This window comes from Cheilinus undulatus, linkage group 8, assembly GCF_018320785.1.
Source record: "Cheilinus undulatus linkage group 8, ASM1832078v1, whole genome shotgun sequence".
Lineage (NCBI taxonomy): Eukaryota > Metazoa > Chordata > Actinopteri > Labriformes > Labridae > Cheilinus > Cheilinus undulatus.
This window is the reverse complement of record NC_054872.1, coordinates 29,505,167-29,525,741: the sequence shown is the minus strand read 5'-3', so window position 1 is coordinate 29,525,741 and position 20,575 is coordinate 29,505,167. Positions and strand designations below refer to the sequence as shown.

General features: G+C 40.4%; 1 protein-coding gene across 2 annotated transcripts in view; it reads left to right on the top strand.

Moving 5' to 3' along the window:
• The window catches only part of nbeal2 (neurobeachin-like 2), a 61,412-nt gene that overhangs the window by 10,875 nt on the left and 29,962 nt on the right, over positions 1 to 20,575 (top strand). For both annotated transcript variants that reach the window (XM_041793160.1, XM_041793159.1), the window contains exons 2-20: positions 3,962 to 4,050; positions 4,273 to 4,437; positions 7,177 to 7,258; positions 7,559 to 7,671; positions 7,803 to 7,885; positions 9,445 to 9,530; positions 9,606 to 9,909; positions 10,051 to 10,157; positions 12,198 to 12,284; positions 13,122 to 13,205; positions 13,401 to 13,499; positions 13,670 to 14,316; positions 14,399 to 14,531; positions 14,876 to 14,995; positions 15,094 to 15,427; positions 15,567 to 15,649; positions 15,751 to 15,843; positions 16,045 to 16,216; positions 18,199 to 18,332. In XM_041793160.1, the coding sequence (XP_041649094.1) occupies positions 3,962 to 4,050; positions 4,273 to 4,437; positions 7,177 to 7,258; positions 7,559 to 7,671; positions 7,803 to 7,885; positions 9,445 to 9,530; positions 9,606 to 9,909; positions 10,051 to 10,157; positions 12,198 to 12,284; positions 13,122 to 13,205; positions 13,401 to 13,499; positions 13,670 to 14,316; positions 14,399 to 14,531; positions 14,876 to 14,995; positions 15,094 to 15,427; positions 15,567 to 15,649; positions 15,751 to 15,843; positions 16,045 to 16,216; positions 18,199 to 18,332 (3,015 nt within the window). The remainder of the gene's footprint in view (positions 1 to 3,961; positions 4,051 to 4,272; positions 4,438 to 7,176; positions 7,259 to 7,558; positions 7,672 to 7,802; positions 7,886 to 9,444; positions 9,531 to 9,605; positions 9,910 to 10,050; positions 10,158 to 12,197; positions 12,285 to 13,121; positions 13,206 to 13,400; positions 13,500 to 13,669; positions 14,317 to 14,398; positions 14,532 to 14,875; positions 14,996 to 15,093; positions 15,428 to 15,566; positions 15,650 to 15,750; positions 15,844 to 16,044; positions 16,217 to 18,198; positions 18,333 to 20,575) is intronic.

Below are 20,575 nucleotides of genomic sequence, written 5' to 3'. Positions count from 1 at the left end.
GACGAGGAGGTAGAGTATGAAGGAAATAAGCTTCGGTTAAAGTGACATGTCATTTCCTGGTTGCTCACTTGGCTTTGGAAGACAAGAAAGGAACTAATCAGAGTGGCTGATGTGCAGCTTGTGAGCTGCTGGCTGAGGGACAACACTGAAGGTTTCATCCGAGACCACCGGGTTCACAGGAACCTGGTTCCTTGTTCAGCTGTATACAATGAGAGATGGACTGGCTCGCAAGCCAATGCCAGTTGGTAATGTACATTTAACATTCATGCTACTGTAACAGCAACAAAGTTATCAGTGTGTTTTTTTTCTTTTTTTTTTTTTAGTTAAATGCTTTAGCTTTCCATTGCTCTTAGAGGAGGGACAGTTAAAGTTATCTTCACATTAGACATGCACTGAGCTGGAGCATGAAGCAGCTGTCTGTATGTTGTGTTTTTCACTGCACCTTTTAAAGTTATCTGTATCAGCTGCAGCACTATGTACATTCCTCAATGCTGTTCTGGCTAAGAGGAAGTACCTGACTGATTGTTGTAGCACACTGCTGGGTGTTATTTGTGTATAATGAGTCAGTCAGTCTGAACGTCTCGTGTCCTTCAGACTGGCTGCAGAACAGCAGCACTTTGCATAACCATCAAATGAAAATATTCAATTCTCATCAGACCAAACAACACAGGAAATTCCGAGTGTCTGCTGTTTGATAGCAGCGCGTGTAGTTATTATCAGGAGCCATAAATGATAATTTGGCTTTATTTAAAGAGGGTGTCAGCAAACTGTGGAGTTGTCATTCATTCTTATTATTTGCTTGTTTTTTAGACAGAGAGAGTGACGTGAGGGTGGGAGAGTGGCAGGATATGTTGCACTGCAGAGGGTGATTACAGCTCAGATAATGGTTGTTGTAAGTAAACATCCTGGTGTAATGTGAACTAACTGAATGATGATAGAAAGTGTGCTGCAATGCTAGAATATCTTAAACTTTACAGTGAAAATACACGTTTGGAAATGATGGATGGAAATGACCCCAGAACAACGAAGCTTCTGTTATGAAAAAGGAAAGAACTGGTTCATGTGTTCCTTTCTGTGTGTTACATCTCTATGCAACATCCTGTTACAAAAACAGGTCATATGGTGTTTGCAATGTGATCAGCCACAGTATGTAGCAGCAAAAAGCTCAGTCTTTTTCAGATAGTTTACAGTGACTGAGCACAACCAAAGGACATGCTCCACTGATGGCACAGGCTTCATAAAACATGGACATGGTTTCAATGATGTCGCCCACTGGGTTTTGAAGAGGCGTTGTGAAGACAAGCCACTGTTGATGCCAGACTGGAAATGATTTCCCAACCTAACTTTGATCGGTCTGGTTAGTAACAGGCAAGGAGGTGGAGCTGAGGTGTCATTTAGATTGGGCAGTGTTACAGTAATACGGTATCCCAGGTGCATGGATACTTGAAAAGTCTTTAAAAGTCTTAATTTTGACATTTGAAATTTTTAGGCCATAACAAACCCAGAAAGAGGCCTTAAGTTTTAGAATGCACATTGACTAAGACATGTTCTACCCAATCTTTGTTTACAAGCCAGCCTCATACAATTTTTAATCATTCTTTTTTGCATATAATGTGTGTAGATGTGACAGTTAATGGCATTTCCAGCAGTGCTGCCTGTACATAACCTGTGTGCAACCATAACAGAGACAGTAACGTGACAGCTGTGCAGTAAGCATTCAGAGTTCTCTGTCCGTGTGTTCATACTCAATCCCTCATGTCGCCCGCTCTCTCTATAGAATAATGAGCTGGGATATCATTTTCAAAATGATATTTAACGCCATTTCATGTTGAATTTCAGAGGAAACAGCTATCTCACATTACCAATTCAACATTTTAGTGCATTATTTAAAAACTACGACAACATACATTTTGGTTTAAATGAAAGTACTCTGTTATGAAATGTTAAAAATCACAAATTTAGGGTTACTAGAATGTTTTAAAGGAAATTGTGTTCTTTTTTTATTTATCAATAATTTTGAATTTCTTACTGAATTTCCTCCACAAATACTTTCATAAATGTTCTTCAAAAATCAGGGTATTCAGTGTTTGATGCTCAAAATGTTCTGGTGGAGGACCCCCAGGCCCCTCTCTTATTTTATAGTACTTGCTATGACTAAATAAACACCCTACTGTTTGTGCATCTTTATGATAATTTTCTTCAGAGTGTGTGTCTGTTTCCAGCAGCAGGACTTTCTGTGTTTGGAGATGCTGCAAAAGTGCGGAAAGAACTCCTGTTATTTATTTTGGGCTAATTCTTCAAAGTAATACACTGTCAATAAAAAGAATGCACTGTTTAGACACACACACACACACACTTGACAACATGTGATCTCTCCCGCCGCCAAAACATAACAGGCAATATCCGTTGTAGTGCAATCTAAGGGGATGTATGTTTTAAAAACACTTTAATTCTTCTTTTAAATGAAATGCTTTAACATAGTGGTTGTTAACAGTGGTTTTGCTTTAGTTTACAAAGATAATAGGTAAATTAGATTTTTTCTCAATATTTGAACTTATTTATCTCCTTTTCTTGTAATAACAAAGCTAATTTTTATATTATAGATGGGGCAATTCCACAAGATCTCTTGAAAATTGGCAAAGATTTACATGCTGTCATGGGAAAATGGGATGCAAATTTACTTGTTCTATCCTGTCTCTTTTTCCATTCATTTTTTGAGCCGTACAAGTTTGGGACTTCTACATTTTCCTTAGATAAAATGTTGATGTACATTGTAAATTTTTTTTTTTTTTTTTGAAAATTTGGGTTGTAATTTTTCATTAATAAGACTGTGGTGGGTCTAACTCAGTGCATAAAACAAGAACAAGAGAAACTGAAGCATGTCAGCAAGTGATTGTAATGTGATAAAAAAAACAGTATTAATGTATACCAGGGGAAAATTTGGAGAGGTTTTAACAGTTACAAAAAATGGATACTGCCTGATCCTATCTGGCAAACAGCAGTCAGTCAAATTAGCCATGCCCCTATTTATCCAAATGAGTGCATGACTCTCAGGCTTGTATAATAAAAACAAATTATATATATATATACAGTGCTCAACAAATTTATTAGACCACCCTAACCAAAGTAAGGTTTATGCCACAGCTGCCCTAAATTAACAGCATTGGTAATTACCAAAACCTTTTTTTTTGTTTCTGCAATGGTTAATACTCCAATATGTAGAAGCTCTTTAACCAAAATGATGTTTTTAATGCTAAAGTATAATAATTATTGTTATCCATGAATTTTCAAATTTACTGGTTTCCAAAAAAACTGAAAAAATGGTAAAGCACATTAATATTTTTTGATTACTTGCATTCCTGAAGAGAAAAATGAGTTTTAGTGGTTGAATGTTATGCTTGATTAATTTCTGACATCTCAGAGAAACCCAGTGAGCCGGCTCAAATTTGGGTGAATTCAGTTTGAAATCCTTCATTCCTGTTCAAAATGGTAAAACGTGGAGAGCTCACTGAAAATGAAAGAGTCCGCATTAAAGCACTTCATGATGCTGGATGGTCTTTGAGACAAATATGACAGGTGGTCTAATAAATTTGTTAAGCACTGTATATACAAAAATAACTCCTTGTACTTATGCATCACTGAAGAAACAAACTGTTGATACCAAATTTATTTTTGAACCATGCTGTACATGTCTGTATTTCTGCTGTAAAATTTGTCATTTTACTAAGGGTGTTAATGGGACTTCGAGACTTTTTGGAGCCGTTCTCAAGTTGTCGCTCAAGGAACTGCAGATATTTCACTTCCCCAAAAACTTGAAACTTCACTGGCTTTATTTTTCAATACAGAAGGTTGCTGTTTATATAATACAACTTTTTCATGCAGTGTGGTTGCCTTTTACAGTACATGTACCTAAGTGTGAAGGGATTTTATAGCCTCACATGTTCTCTCCTCTCTCCTGCAGAAAGATGTGGGTTATCTGCAGCAGTGGCTGGAGGCGTTCGTGGCGTCCTTTGAGAAGCTCATTGATGTGCAGTCACTGGAGCCTCGGAGGTTAGTAGTAACAGTTATTTATTTTCCAACGCTCACACAGCCAGAAACTCCCACCAGCTTTTATTCCCCAAAGCAGTATGATCTCTGACCTCCTGTAGAGATACCATTTTGGCATGTTTATGTTATGAGTGAATGCAGCCCCTATTGCAAAGCTCTGCTTTTTTGCTACTGCACCCTCCCCCTCTCTTGTAATATCTTCCCCCCTCTTCTTCCTCTTGTCAGACTAGAGGAGTGCAGCTCTGAGGTGCCCCTGATCCCAAGGGAGGTCCTGCTGTTGCTCAGCACCCAGTTATGGCACAGCACGGTGCACCTCACCGCAGGCACCGAGCACAACAGCAGCACCCCTCATCCACTGCTCCTCATCAAGTTCTTCATCATTGTGTGCAGGTGAGGGCCCAGCCTGCTGTGTATAAACTTTGTCATCATTGGTGTAAACATGGTCTATGTAAGTCTGGTGTGCTGCTTGAATTAAAACCAGAAGAAGAGCAGATGTTATCATTAAAATAACACATCCATAAGTTGTATCACCAAGTGGCAGACGGTGTAGTATGAGAGCAAATCTCCAGCTCTGATATGTAGTAACTCATAATGTAATGTCTGGGACAAGGTATCTATATGGCAATAAATATCGTCATCCTGACTCACCTAATTTGATCATGACATTGCTAGTGCCCAGTAGTGATATTGTAATCTTTTAGAAAAATACAGTGCTCTGCCAGTTTCACTCACGGTGTCACCACTACATGATGGAGCTTATGACATGACAACACGTCATAAACACAAACAAAAGATAACATTTAACAGCAGTGAGAAAAGTTAGGAGGTGAAGTATGAGTAGTGAGGGGTGAAACACTGATCCAAACTTTGAAATTTAAGGAGAATTTTCTTTTTTCAGATATTGTGATGTACCATAGTATGGCTGTCTTCATAATATTCTAGCTTGGACCATATATTGTATCGTATCATAATGTCGTGTATCATATGGTCTTGAGTCATAGTCTATCATAATGCCCTGTGTAGTATCGTATCAAATGGATACCACACCAAATCAAACATATCATATCCTAATATATCCTTTTGTTTTGTTTCATATTGTGTGGCATAGCATTGTAATGTAACATGAACATAGAACAGTATGATGGAGCGTAATATATTATATTCTATCAATTTGTATTGTATTGTTTAGCATTGTATCATTTTGTATTGTATCATATCCTATTGTATCATAATGTACTGAAGCATAGCATATCATATCGAATCGAATCGAATCGAATCCAGTTCACTCCAGTCCAATCGAGTCCAATTGAGTCACATCAAGTCACGTCACCCTTTGATTTCCATCCCTAATCCTAGTTATTATTGTACTCTTACAACTACTACTCTAACAACATCTACTACTACAAGTTCTTCAAAATACAATTTGAAACAATACATGAATATCATAACATAACAACTAAAGTGTTGCTCAAAAAACATTTTTTTTTATCTTGTTATGCAAAAATCACTTTTTCAGGCTTTTCTAACAAAAATATGTGCCCCTGGCCTGTCCACAATCCCCTCGAGTACCAGAAAAATCAATTCCCTCCTCTCCTCTCTTTCTCCATCTTTCAGAAAATGTGTTCTGAAACAAGCTGTTCTCAGATTATCCCCTCATGACCTCATGTAGGGATTTAGCACTGCCCCCTAGTTTGTTTGGCCCTCCCATCTTGGACGAATGTTCTGCCTCCCTCCTGATCCATTTCAAGAGGGTCTGGCTGCAGCCCTCGAGCAAACCTCTACGCTGGGGCGTTCGGCTGGAGACTTCTACGGTGGGGCAAAACCTCTTCGCTGGGGCATGACATACATTGCCTAAGCCTACGCTGGGGCGTGCTGCGTGTTAGCTGTTGTTAGCATGACCTAGCTGTTAGCATGACTACACCGCTGTGCTTATGACACATTAGCATAGCCCAAGCGTACGGGGCTACATTTGGGCGTGCAGCAGCACACCCCGACCCCTACACTAGGGCGTGTAGACACTGACCCCTACGCTGGGGCTTGTAGACACCAACCCTTGCCCCAGCGTACGGGTCTACGCTGGACCGTGCAGTAGCAGACGCCGGCCCATGTGCTGGGGCAAAGCCGACCCATACGCTGGGTCTACACTATTAAAACCCGACTGGTTCGGTTTAGACGTTTAAATCCGACTGGTTAGATTTAGGCGTTAAAACCTGACTGGTTATATCTAGGGTCAGCCTGTCAGCAAGCGGATAGAGCTGAAATTTCATCGCGGGTAATATACGTCATGCCCCAGCGTAGAGGTCCATGGCTTGGGCAATGTACGTCACGCCCCAGTGGAGAGGTTTTGCCCCAGCGGAGAGGTCTCCAGCCGAATGCCCCAGCATAGAGGTTTGCCGAGGGCTGCAGCCAGATGCCTCTCATCCATTTAGCCATCCATTTCGTGAGAGGGGCGGAGTCAGACAGCTCAGTAACATTTAAAGCCACAGACACAGAAACTGCTCGTTCTGAGCAGGGCTGAAACAGAGGGTTTTTTTAGACATCCAAAAATCCAATACTGGAGTGTTTTTCAGCCACAAACTGCACAGGCATGTTTCAGGGACCTCTGAGAACAATATGAACGTGTCTTAAAAGGGTAAAATGTGTCCTCTTTAAGAATACAAAGTTAAAGCCATCAAAAATAACACATTATCATATGACATGAGAAGTGAGTACAAGAAATTAAACTCAGACTTCTTTTGTGATATTATTTGATAAATAAGCAATACATTGGGAGTTCCTTCATCCCCCAATGGGATAAGTGATATAGAAAATGGATGGATGGATGGACTTTGGCAGTTTTCTGTGACTAAATACATTTTTTGTTGACATGATTCATAATAGAGACACTTCATTTAACATCTGTGCTACATAGTATAGTGTTGCTAGGAGATACATGGGTGTAACCTTTCAGAAAGTGTGGTATAAGATTTAAGCAAAACACTGCCAGGAAGTTAACCTGTGCTCTTTGTGCATTTACTTTGTTTGTTGTTGATTTTGCTGCTGTTGTTTTTTTTGCAAGAAGATCAGCTTGGGTAAGCGTCTGGCGTATTTTCTTAACACTGACTTGCTTAACTTTTCCTCTACTTTCAGAAACTTAGAGAACATTGACCCAGACAAAACCCCTGGTTTTGTTTTTGAAACCATCAAGCTTTTGGATTTCTGTTTGGAACAGGTAAGGACATTTTATACTTTAGTTTAAACAGGACGCAGATTTTACTGATACATGTTTGCGATTCAGCTACACAGTATGCCCAGTTAATCATGCGTGCAAAGATTATTTAGCCAAACTATGCAGAAATGTGAGACAGCAAACACACACAGAAGAATTTACTTTACAGTAAGTGTCATCCTTGGACAGAATAACAGTTGTGTCCCTAACCTTTGATTCATTTTACTTAAATAAACTGTATTTTGTTGAATGTTTAAATCAGATGTATGTGTTCCAAACTCGTGTGTCATTTATGTTTCAAAGTTAAAAAAGGGACAAGGGGAGCAGTCCTCTCTGCAGCTGGTCGTGCAGTATGGACTTGTGCTGTGTGAGAGTCTTTTTGACCCTTATCAGACATGGAGGAGACGGCTGGCAGGGTGAGTGTGCGCTGCTTAACCCTGTAGATTGCCTCTGTGAATGTGTGGGAGGTGGAATTCAACCACAAAGACTGACAGAGCATCTCATGCATTTAACATCTTGCCCAACCTTTGGGCTTTGTGTTTTGTAGGGAGGAGGTGAGCTTGCTGGAGAGGAACAAGTATAAGTTCTCCCCACTCGCCCTTCCAGAGGAGCTGCCTGCTCTCTTCCACGGTGAGACACTCCCCTCATCACTCTGATCTCTGTCAGTTCTCACATACCATGAGAATCACAGTGTTCCCACCGCTGCCCAAACACAGCTTAGATCGGTCATGTTTGACTCCAAAAATGTTGACCTTTTACTTAATCCAAAGCTCATTTTAAAATATTCTTGTATTGTTTCCTGTTTTGAAAAATTCAGGTCAGCGCTGTAGGTGAAAATATAAGATTTTCTCTAAAAAAAAACTAAAAATTCAGCTTTTAACTAGTAATGTTACGTCACTTGGAAATATTTGGGTTAATCTCAGTTTGGGCAAGCTTCAGTATGTCCAGATTTTTTAAGGATTATTCTGTTTTAAAAGCCTTATTTGTTTAGAGCTAATTGTGAAATAGCAAGCTAATTATCACTGGCCAGGCCTTTGTTGTATATGTAACTCTGGACAACAAAGGTAGACTCTTTGGTTCCTTTTTAAAGAAATGTCATTATGATCAACTTCAATGTCTTTCTTATTTCCATTACTTTTATTTTAGGGCTGGACTCAATCACAGCCTCCACTTGGAGGATTGCTTTAAAAGCCCAGGAAACCCCATAGATAGTATCAGTGTACGTGCGCTGGATCAGTAGCATTGGTCCTAGTGTCTTGGCTTACTACTTCATTTTGGCGCTGAAAAGTGTGTCAAGCCATTATTGGGCTCTGAGGTTAAAATTACCTCTTTTGCCTCACTTTTACCACTCTAGACAGGAAGGTGATTAACAGAAAGCCATATTTGCCTTGTTTTAACCTATGTGTACGTTCACCTCAGTAGTGTATGTCACTGGCAAAATAAACACAATACTGTTACACTTCTGGTATGTGCTTTTCAAAGTAAAGGCCTGGTTTGGCATTTAGTGGAGAAACTCAGAAACGGGCCAGAAAGTTGTGCATAAATTTACATGATTGGGGCATGGTTGATTTGACTAACAGGTGAGCAGCTGTAGCTGTTTACCAGGCAGCTTAGGGGCTGCCATAGTGCCATCTTTTTGTCTGTTAAAGATTTTTCTAGAGTGAAGTGGAGGTAGTATTTTCACCGTAGTGACTGTCATGGCTGTAGAAAATATTGGACAGAGTCTGAGTGAGTTAGCCATTTGATTACTGAAGGGGACTGTTGAAGTCAATCTGCTGCAGTTGCTATATTGCTGTTTCAAAGGAACTTTGGATCAATCAGGAAATCAGACAAAGAAGTGTAGATAAGGTGGGTCTAAGTCTTTTAACAAACAGCTACAACACATTGTAGCGATTGCCCTGATTAAGTATCACTGACATGCCTCTTAGAATAGAAATAGATACCTAATAGAAATTCCCCCTAAGAACAGTGTGTTCCTATCAAGACAAGGTATTTTAAGCAAAATCATTTTTTGAACCAGGTTGTTAACATGTTTGTTTCTGCTGTAAAAATCGGGATTTTAACATTTGCTATGTGTGTGACTGTCAGTGCTACTGCATCTGGATTTAAGTGAATGTTTGAGGAACTATTTAGCCAGAAATGTGTCAGTGTTTTGTCATTATTAATCTGTCATGAATGCATGTTCACAGAAAGTCTCCAGGAAAGCGAGCAGATCCCAGAGCCCCTCACACTCAGATTGGTTCATCTCCAGGGTGCAGTCATCAGCGGAACCAAGGTCTGTCCTCTTCATCTGTCTATGAAAGAATGGCTCTCATTACAAGGGATTTACCTTTTCTTTTTTTTCTTTCAGAAAAATGGCCTTCTCTCCATCGCTCCTCAATCTGTTGAGGATCTGTTTTCTGTCCTGCGAGCATGGTGCTGCCGGACCTCCACTGAACCTAAAGACACAGGGCTCCCCCGCCTGACCCTGCAGTGCCTGACTGCAATGATCCATCTTCTGCACTCCAGCAGCCCAGCAGAGCGACAGGTGGAGATCAGGGCGATACTGGAGAGTTTCTTCCAGCTTCTTAACTGGAACCGTCCACTAAGCAGTGAGGAGCAGGACAGGCAGAGCTGGGAGGACAGCCTGATTGCCCTGCAGAGCCAAATGCTAAGTAAGATCATGAGCACATGAGGTTTCAGATCTATCTGAGACTCAAGTGTTCCTTTTTTAACCTCTATCAACTAAAAATTGATTATTCTAGTATCATGGAGATAAAGCAGTGACTCAACATCCTTCCTGGTGTCAATTTTAGCTGCTGTTCCTGAGATCCTGCAGTGCCCTGACAGACCAGTGCTGCAGGCTGTGTTTCTCAACAACAACTGCTTTGAACACATCCTCAGGCTTGTTCAGAACAGCAAGGTCAGAGCCCTGACTGTATAAATCTGTCTGTCTGCTCCATCATTCTGTTGGTCTGCCTGTCTGTCACCTTTTTTTTTTTGTATGTATGTCACATCTGTTTCTTCCTGTATGTGCCTCAGTGCCACATCTGTTGCTAAGTATCTTTTTATGTAGCAAATCTGAAATCTCCAAAAATATATGTACGAGTGGTACTTATTTTCCTCTCAAGACAACAACACATATTTTCTTCTGCAGCAGGAAAGAAACTGTTTCCATTCACTACATTCACATGGTGGCCATTTCCATGTAGGTTACACTCAGGGTGGGAAGCTAAATGCTGTGTGATGTTTTACTGCTGTGCTTCAGTTTCTGAGTCATAAATTTTGGGTATCCACCAGGGTTGGAAATGAACTTTTTCACCTACCTGCCACTTTGGTTGGTGGATTCAAAAATCTACCAGCCGCTGACATTTTTACCAGCCACTTTTTATTTTAACAAGCAGCATAATGATATGAGATATTGTATGGAAAAACGAAGAATGATTTTATTCAAGTTATAGGCTAAGTCTCTCTATTAAAGGGACATGCTCCATAGCTGCAGCACTACTAATATGATACTGAGTTATCCCAGCACACAGCCAACTGTAAAACATAGCTCTTACATGGGAACAAGTGGGGTTTACTGGTTAGTTAGTGAGCAGGTCTGCTAGGTTTGCATCATGAAGTCAATAAACACAACCAGGAAACCAGGACTTAATTATGCCCTTTACTGCTACAAAATCAGTCAGTTGGGTTACTTTTCTTTACCTGACCCAGTGGCTGGTAGGTTGACCTAATTCCCCAGACACTGTTTAAAAATACCCACGTTTGGCTGGTGGTGAGTGCTAATTTCCCAGCCCGGTATTTACTAACATTCATTATTTTTACCAATTCAAGACACCAAACTGCAGATTGCTCCGACTGCTGCATCAGTGATGTGCAAATTGGAATAGCTTATACTGCGGACCTGTTGCATAGCAGCCACAATTATCAATGTGTGAATGTGGTGTGATTGGGTAGCCCATTCACAATATTTTATAGCCTCTGTAAGAGAACAGCTAAAATTAGCTTGCAGCCTACTCCTAGCTTGTGTCTTTTAGCTAGATAATGAATTCTAAAGTTAGTGTACTGCAATACAGTACTCTTAGATTCATAACCTAATCCACAGAGGGTTAGCATTGTCTCATATCACTTGCTACGGTTTAGCACAGCTATTTTCACTCACTACTGGATTCATGTAACTTATATCTTATTTTAACATTACTAGTGTAAAGAAAGTAAACAAATTTTGCCTTAGATGCCTTTGTCCTGATTGATATCTGCTGCTGTTGCTAATAACACGTTAGCTAGTTTGCAGATGCTAACGTTAGCTGGCGTGCTATTATGCTAACAGTTCAATACATTTCACTACACACTTGTGCACTCAGAATGTTTAGTATTTAGTACAGAAGGATGTGATGTAGGACACACTTATTGGCTATGCTAACAACAACAGTTGTCTGACCTTGCAAAAAAGCTAAAAACAAAAACAAAAAAAACAAACAGATTTTTTATATTCTTACATCTGCTTATCAACCATGAAGGTATAAAATCAGAGTTGGAATCAGAAATACTTGATTAATCCCCATGGGGAGAGTCATCTGGGGCTTTCCGCTATTGTTTCTGTTGCACTATTAGCATTATGAAATGGGTAGAATAAATGGAAGCAACAAAAATGTACACATGGGAAGTTTGGCTTGCATTACAACATCAAATTATAGACAATGTTCAAAAACAAGATTCAAGGCCTTTCTATGTTTAATCTGGAAATAAGGTCCATGTCTGACAGTGAATGTCAAATCATTACATACTAATCTTAATTTATATGACCTTGCAACACAGCAGTTTGACATTACTGTGTTAGAGCCTCCTATCCAGGGAATGACGTGGCCATTATTCGTGTGAAAATGGTCAGACAGATGACTTTTTGTCTAATTGTGTGTTTTTCTGTGTTGTGTGTGCCTGCATTTGTCCGCCTCTGCAGCTCTTTCAGAGCAAAAGGTGTAGGCCGGAGCGTGAGGTCGTGAGTGACCTCACTACGTGTTTACTCACAGAGGTTGAAGTGGACCAGGTACTTCCCCTGCTTGGTGTGTGAAATTGGTCTGTCAGCAGGAAACTCAGCCTTCTTTACACCTGTTAGCTGCTCTGAACTATTTAAACAGGAAGCTCAAGGCAGGAAGTCTTGCTTACTTGTAAATAAAACAAGCAACATGAAGGCAACAGTTACACTTACCGGTTTTTTCTTGGATTTCTGTTATTTTTGTATTTTTTGTAACTTAGCAACTCACGATAGAAAGGATTTACTCTTATTTTGTGACCATTGTTCATAATCTATCCTAGCCTTAATGTATTTTATAGGCTGGATTAATCTTTGGTCATGTTGGAGACTCTATTAATATCACTCATTAATACAGGCTGAATTCCCTGTTGATAACACTGAGCATAAAGAAAACATGCTTTTTCCACAGTGCATGACATTTTTTTTTGTTCAGTTGCATGTCTTTTGTTCTTTTCCTTGTCTTTTTTTTGCTTTTCTGCCGTGTGAACAGTCATGCTTGTACAAAATACCTAGCTTGACCCTGGATTTGATATGGCCTAATTTTCAGCATTAGTTGGGGGTTTCTTCTGTGTTTTGTTTTTTTCTTTTTGGTGGTAGACTTTGGTTTTTGCATGCTGGGACATATCAGTAACAAACAAAGAGGGGATTGTTTAGTGACTGGTACAGCAGTTCACTCACTTTGACCCACTATGCTCCAATAATTGTGATTTGGGGAAAAAAATGTGGTGTGCTTTCTCTTGCACTTTTCAGATTATCTGTACAAAAGTCTTCTGTTTGAGTATGTGCTTTCTCTACTTCTTGATGATGAAGTTCTGTTCTTCTCTGACTGGCTATACCTCTTTGTTGTAGGTCTTGGAGAAAGGATCTGACAGTATTACAGTTCATGCGTTAGGTGTCCTCACAGCTATAATGAGTAATTCACCCTCAGCTAAGGTAAGACCCATTGTGATTTCAGTGGTCATATATCTGTCAGTCTTCTGTTTATGCCTACAATTCCTGCTTGATTAGGAAAGCTGTTTTTTCTGTTCGTTTAAGAAATCTCATTGTGTTACCTTCCGATATGTGTGCCAACTGGAGATCCCTATGGAGCAGCTTTCTCCATCCTATTTCTGTCTTTCTCCTCCTCAGGAGGTTTTCAAAGAGAGGATTGGTTACCCCCAGCTGTTTGATGTGCTAAAGAGTCAAGGTCAACCCACTAAAAGGCTGCTACAGGAGCTGATGAACATGGTGAAACACATATTTCCTCATTATCCCCACTGAGTGCAGAGACTGTAGAAGCTAATTTCCTCTCTATAATGACCTTGTTCCTCTTTTAATTGCATTGCTTGTTAACCTGAAGTTATGGCCTATGTCTATATCTTATCTCCATTCTCTGTCTTCATTGTTTTTGCCTCCAGGCAGTGGAGGGCGAGCATGCCCACGCCCATCATCTTGGCATTAGTAATGACCGGCCTCTGCTGCTGCTCCTACAGTGGCTGCCTGACCTGTCAGGTCAGAGGGACCTTCAGCTGCTGGTCGCTCAGTGGCTAGCTGCCGTCTGTGGCGGCTCTTTATCCTGCCGCACTGTGGCTGTTGAGGCGGGCATGGTTGGGGCTCTGCTACAGGTTCTTTCCCAGCCTCAGAATCTGGACAGGCAGTGTGCAGATGCCCTGCTAGGCCTCCTGCAGGACCTGGGCTCACTGTGTCTTAGGCCAGAGGAGCTAAAGAGCCTCCTCAGGCTACTCAGAGTTGATCAGGACAATGGTCATGTGGTGGGGAAGGTGCATCCGTACTGCACCCCTATGATCCGGGTGCTCTCAGCTATGGCAGCCAGAGAAGGCCAGGACAGTGCCCTGGAGTACTTTGATCTTACATCCCCTGTGGCGGGTATAATGGTTCCCACAATCCAACGCTGGCCAGGCAGTGGGTTTGCCTTTCATGCTTGGTTCTGCCTCAACAAGGAGTTCCCTTCAGAGTTTTCAAACAACAGAAAACCTTCTGCAAGCTCTAGTAATGGAGCTCAGTATGACATGGGGAAAGGACCACGCAGAAAACAACTCTACAGGTAGTAATAAGTGGAATTATATGCTATTTTAAGCATGGTTGCACTGCTCATATTTGATTGAATGTGTTTTTCTTTTTAAAAGCTTCTTCACAGCAAGTGGAACTGGGCTGGAAGCCTTCTTCACCATGGAGGGTGTCCTCGTTGTGGCTGTTTGCACTAAAAAAGAATACATGGCTGTTACACTCCCTGAGCACTCACTGGCTGACTCGTGTTGGGTGAGTTTAGAAACACGTTGTACAGCTGGAGTTTTGGATACATTTTGTCCTCATGTAACCTGCCCCAAACAAAAACAGATTCAATCAAGGAGAAAATCACTCATCATTTTTCAAACACTGCTGTCTGGGCCCATGACCCCAAAGAATAATTATTGTAGGAAATTGAAGTATCTCCTGTGGGATAATGTAGTTATGAGAGGTCAGTGTGGTTAAATTAAAGCCTGAAATTGTCACTGTGAGACTGTTTTTCCTCTACTTTATCAGAGTAAGAAGGAAACTTTATGTAGAAATGTGATGAAAGTGTATAAATAATTAACTATTCTTTGCTCTTTTTCTGACCACAGCACTCAGTGGCTATAGTCCACATCCCAGGTCGCCGCCCATTCGGTCAGAACCTTGTCACCATCTACATCGATGGTGAGCAGCGCAAAACAGCTCAACTTCGCTTTCCATCTTTCAGTGAGGTAACTGAAACTGGCATCTAACATTCCCCAGCCGTTTATTATATCAGAGTAGTTCCTCTCTTTCAATCCAACTTCCTCTGTTTCTTCCCTCCCTGAAGCCATTTACTTCCTGCTGCATCGGCTCTGCAGGCCACCGCACCACAATCACCACAACCTCCCCCAACCTGCCCACGTCCTCCTCCTCCAATGCATCATCACCTGAGTTTTCTTTCCCTGCCCACACCCCCACGCTTATCCGATCCCAGTCATTCCCAGCGTCCTTTGCGGGAGGCCGATGGGGGTCTCTTGGAGACTCCCCTGTGCACACTATATCAGCAGGCCTGCAGGACACAGAGTGGGGGACACCCACATCTCTGGATGGGCTCTTGGGCACTGCCTTCATCTGCCATGAGGCTTTGCAGCAAACACAGACCAGAGCTCTTCATGCTGCAGGTGGGTCAACCTGTAATGCAAATACAAATGCCAAGAAAGAAAATCAGTTGAAAGAATACTCCTACAAATGATATTTTAATCCACAGCAAGTTTGTTTGCATATTCACTAACCTACATTGGTTTGTGTTCTCCCTCACAGGCCCAAATCACGTGTCTTTATTCAAAGCAGATGGAGAGTTGTCTGATATTAACAGCAAGCTTCTTCTGTACTACACTCCTCAGGTGACCCACTCAAACTCAGGGAAAACATGCTTTATTTATTTCACTGCTTTTATCATCAATTTATCAACAATATGGCCTTAATTTATTTATTTTTTCTTCAGGCCTTCAAGAGCCAGATTTGTCTGGATTTGTCACCCAATCACCAATATGATGGCAGGCTTACAGGACACAGGGTAGTCAACTGGGACATGAAGGTTAGATATCAAACAGTTTGTGTTCCTGAACCTGAAATATCAGCAAAGATGTGTTTCCTTTATAATGATAGCAAGTTTTCTATAGTTAAATTATTAAAAATGCTTTGAGTGGTTCAAGTATCTTGTTATTAGTTCAATATCTAATTTGTCTTGGGTTTAATGTACAAAAAGTTTATATCTGTGAATTCTTTTTCTCTGCAGGATGTTGTTAATGTGGTGGGTGGTATGGGGATCTTTCTGCCCCTGCTTGAGCAGGTTTGTGAGGCAGAGCATGCGTATAACGGCGGTCAAGAGATCTCAGACCTGCTGGGACCAGAGCTCACTTCCTCCAGAGGCCGCACCGCCATGCTGCTGCCGCTGAACAAGTCTGCAGGTCAGGTCACGTTAGGCTTAGATACTCCCAGTTTTTCTCGCATCAAATATTGGATGCATTGATTGTTTCTTCTGGCAAGAGTTAGAATAATTATCAGAGCACTGGGCAATGTTCCTTGATGTTTTGTGTAAACTTTTTAAATATGAAATATTGGGATGGGGGGCAGAGATTGTTTTGCTATTTCAACCTTTAATACAGTTCCCTTTATGTTGTAAGGGCTAATTTTGCTGTTGCTCCTGGTTTGGTTTGTTCAGTTAAGAGTGCCAACTTCTAAATAGGATTTTCTGTTAAGTTCAGACTTGTTTTGAATTACAGTGAGTCAGAGCCAGCACATGCTGCATGATGCAAGAACAAAGAGGAAGTACAGAACAAATAGTCAGATCAGAGACAAATACTTAACTCAAGAACATGGCAAAGATACACGTTTTTTTCTTGTCCAAAACTGGGTTTATTCTGGTCCTCTGTCTGTGATACACTATCAAAAGCCCTCAGAGGACCTGTGATTCCCAGCTCTTTAAACTCTATTTTTGGTGACTCAAAAGATTTTGATTATTCTCTTGCCAAGGAGAGAATGTTATTGCTTGTGCCTCTCTCTTGTGGCCCTCTGTCATATTTGACTTGAAGAAATCAAAAACCTCTATCTCAAAGACAGCTCAAAGATCTAAAGTCCTTCCTTTATTTATGGAGAATGTGATACAGTTAGAGAATGCTCTGATAATTTTAATGAGATTTAATCAATATATCTGAATCTGAATAAAGATAACTGAAATATCACATCAACTCAAGTATTCAACTCTTTTGTCAGTATTAAGTTGGAGCACCTTTGGCAGTTATTACATCCTTAAGTCTTTCTGAATACGAAGCAACAAGCTTTTCACACCTGGATTGGGGGATTTTCTCCCATTCTTCTTTTCAAATCATCTCAAGCTCAGTCAGGTTGGATAGGGACTGTCGGTGGACTGCCATTCTCAGGTGTATTTTGCTCCACACAGCTTACCCTCAACCCTGACGAGTCTCCCTGTCCCTGCTGCGGAAAAACACCCCCACAGCATGATGCTGCCACCACCATGCTCTACTGTTGAGATAATATTTTGCAGGTGACGAGCAGTGCCTGGTTTCCTCCAGACATAAAGTTTACAGCTTAGGCCAAACAGTTCAATCTTGGTTTAATCAGACCAGGTTTCATCATCTTGTTTCTCACAGTCTGAGAGTCTCTCAGCACACTTCAAGTGGGCTTAACAATGTTACAGTGTCATTTAGCAGACACTTGTCCAAAGCAATGTACATCTGAGAGTAAGCTTTCATGTGTTTTAAACTGAGGTGAGGGTTCCATCTAGCCACTCGGTTGTAAAGCCCAGCTCAGTGGAGGGCTGCAGTGATGGTTGTCCTTCTGGAACTTTTTCCCCATCTCCGCACAGGATCTCTGGAGCTCAGTTAGAGTAACCATAGAGTTCTTGGTCACCTCTCTTACTAAGGCCTTTCTCCCCTGACTGCTCAGTTTTGGCAGATGACCAGCTCTTGGAAGAGTCCTGGTTGTGCCAGACTTATATTTCGCCCATTTGGTGTCGTTCTACATGTAGGGGGTTGGGGTTGACCTGTATGATGTGTTCTTATTTTTTTATCATAATATAAAACTGGGAGACATACGTTGTGATGGATTTATGATACGTTAATTACCAAATAAAGACATATTTTTTTTAAAAACATGGCAAAAATTGTTTGACAAATGCAAAATAGCAGCAGTAACAAAGGTGGCATCAATGCAGCTTCTTGCAGGATAGCTGCTCTCGTTAAAGCATTCTTAATACACTAGAGATTAACAGAGCAAACTGTCCCACAGAACTTAAACAAACACCTTGTCACATGACTTATGATTCATCCTGAGACGTTATAGTGTCAGTAAAGTGCTGCATCATGTAAAAAAACTACTATGAGTCATATAGGAACTTAAATGTTATTTTGCCCTGTTTTCTTCCCCTCAGAGGGCAGACTGGAGAGAAACAGCATTGCCGCCTTTCTGGTGATGGTGAAAAACCTGATTCATCATCACCCTGTCAATCAGGAGAGCCTTCTGCACTGCCATGGACCAAGCATCATCGGAGCAATGCTCAGCAAAGTTAGTAACCCTACGTCAGTGCACCCCAGAAAGTCAAACCTACTGTATGTGCAGGGAGAGCTAATTAGCATCCAGAAGTGACGAGTTGGCCTTTTCTATTGTATTAGTGCTGTGTAATGGGTGTGTAATGAATGGGCTTGGTGTTATTAGAACAGCAGTGGTTCTTTCAGAATGACAGGATCACATGCTTGTATGGGGGGGGATTTTATGCAGATTTGGCAAGATCATGAAGACTTTGTGGCTGAGAACAAAGAGTATCAGCTAGAAAATCTGTTGCTTAAAATGTTTTTCTGTTGAAATATGTAAATTATATGTAAATGAACCAAAATCATGAATTACACATCATTCAAGAGATATGAAAAACCTGTGACATAACCCCTGCTGACATAGCTCAGCTTAGTGAGTCTCAACACTGACTCAAATAATACTAAGAATATTTCACTATTTTCTTTCCAAAATGATCTTATAGCACTGTATATATGCCCCATTCATTTGACAAGTCCTTATACACATCTTACTTCTAGATATAGAAAGCAAAAGATCAAGCCTTAATTTGCTTGTAATAAGTCATAAGAGCTTTCAACAAAGTAAGCGCCTTTAACTTTGAGAGTTTCTTGAAGTTAGATGAAAATTATTGAACTATTTTCAAAAATGAAAAAAACAAGTATATTTTGCTTTCTGCTTTGGCAGCTTTTTTTTTTTTACTGCATAAGACTCAAGACATCTGACAGTGACCTCAGCATCCTCTGCTAGAGGATCTTGAGCTTCTACCCTCAGGCGAAAGATTCAACCATTGAGCTTTTATAGTTACCCAGTGAAGCATTTTACTAACAAGTTTGTTTTTACAGGACAGGTTTACTTTCAGCAACCCCTTAATGTATTCTACCATCCATCCACTATCTACCCACTGGGATTCAAACCAGGACCCATTTTGCTGTGAGGCATTAGTGCCAGCCACTGGCCTGCCTTACTGCTCTCAATGTGTTCTTTTTTATGTATTTTTATGCATCTTGTAACCATGTCCATACACATTTTTTTCTATGTTTTATGGTTTTTCCTGGCTGCAAAGAAAATTTCCCCTTGTGGATGTTAAAGTTGAAAGATGATTTAAAAAAGCTAAAGTTCAGCCCTCTTCTTTTGCATTTAATATCTTGGAGGAAAATATTTATCTAGACATGCCTGCGGATTGTGGCTTATATTAAGTGCAAAGTAGCTTTGCAAAGAGTTTTACTTTGCTGAGTTTGATTGACAACAACAGCTAAATATTCTGTAAAAACAAGAAACCATTTCCTCTGATTCATAAAGAAACATCAGACTGAGTTCAGAGTTCAATTTGACAGTGTCAAACTTCTGTAATTTAAGCAGTCAGATTTTACCCAATATTTTTATGCACAAAATTGTATAAATTGCTTCCCATATTAACATGTTCTTCTGTTATTTTCTCCATTTATTGCCACTCATGCATAGAAAATCTTATTTAAATGAGTGGCAAGTATTGTTGCCAATGGGTACATACCTTGTCTCTAGCATATGGGTGTCCAAACTATGGCCCATGTTTGATTGGCTTGCAGCAAATTTTGAAAATAAAATGAAATATGGTCCACATTAGATCATGAAGCTTTTGCTTGACTATATTGTATTTCTTGATTTCAATATGCTGTGCTACCATGCTAATTCTGTAAACAAACACTTTGACAAGAAGAATTTTTTTTTTTTCTTTTAATTTGTGACCAAACTAAGATGACACTGAACATATTGGCAACTGGATCAATAATGTTATCTTGATTTATTACGCCCTATTAAATTACTGCAGAGAATCGCAGCACCAATGAGTGTTCCAGGTGTGTAGCCAGTGGTAGCCAGGGCCATCCAGAGCTCTCTGAAATCTTACTGGCCTCCCCAAAATCTTTAAATTAATTGACTATTTGCCTTGTCAACCACTTACTAGCCATGTGAGCACACGTGATCACTAATCTACATTAGATTGGTTTCTAATTTTAACATCCTCAAGGTGTGGTATATGGAAGTTGCCCCACCATTCTTATAACTTTCTTTATGTGGCAAGGTTGGACACCCCTGCTCTAACACTGATGGTGAAATGTGAGTAACAGTACAAAAATAACATTAAAGTATTTATCGTTTAAAACAAGCTACCCTCATCAGGAAAAATTTAATTACACAGCATATGTGAAAAAAGACATTTTGTAATCAAATAGGCGACCTGTAGTCTTTTATTTGCAGTT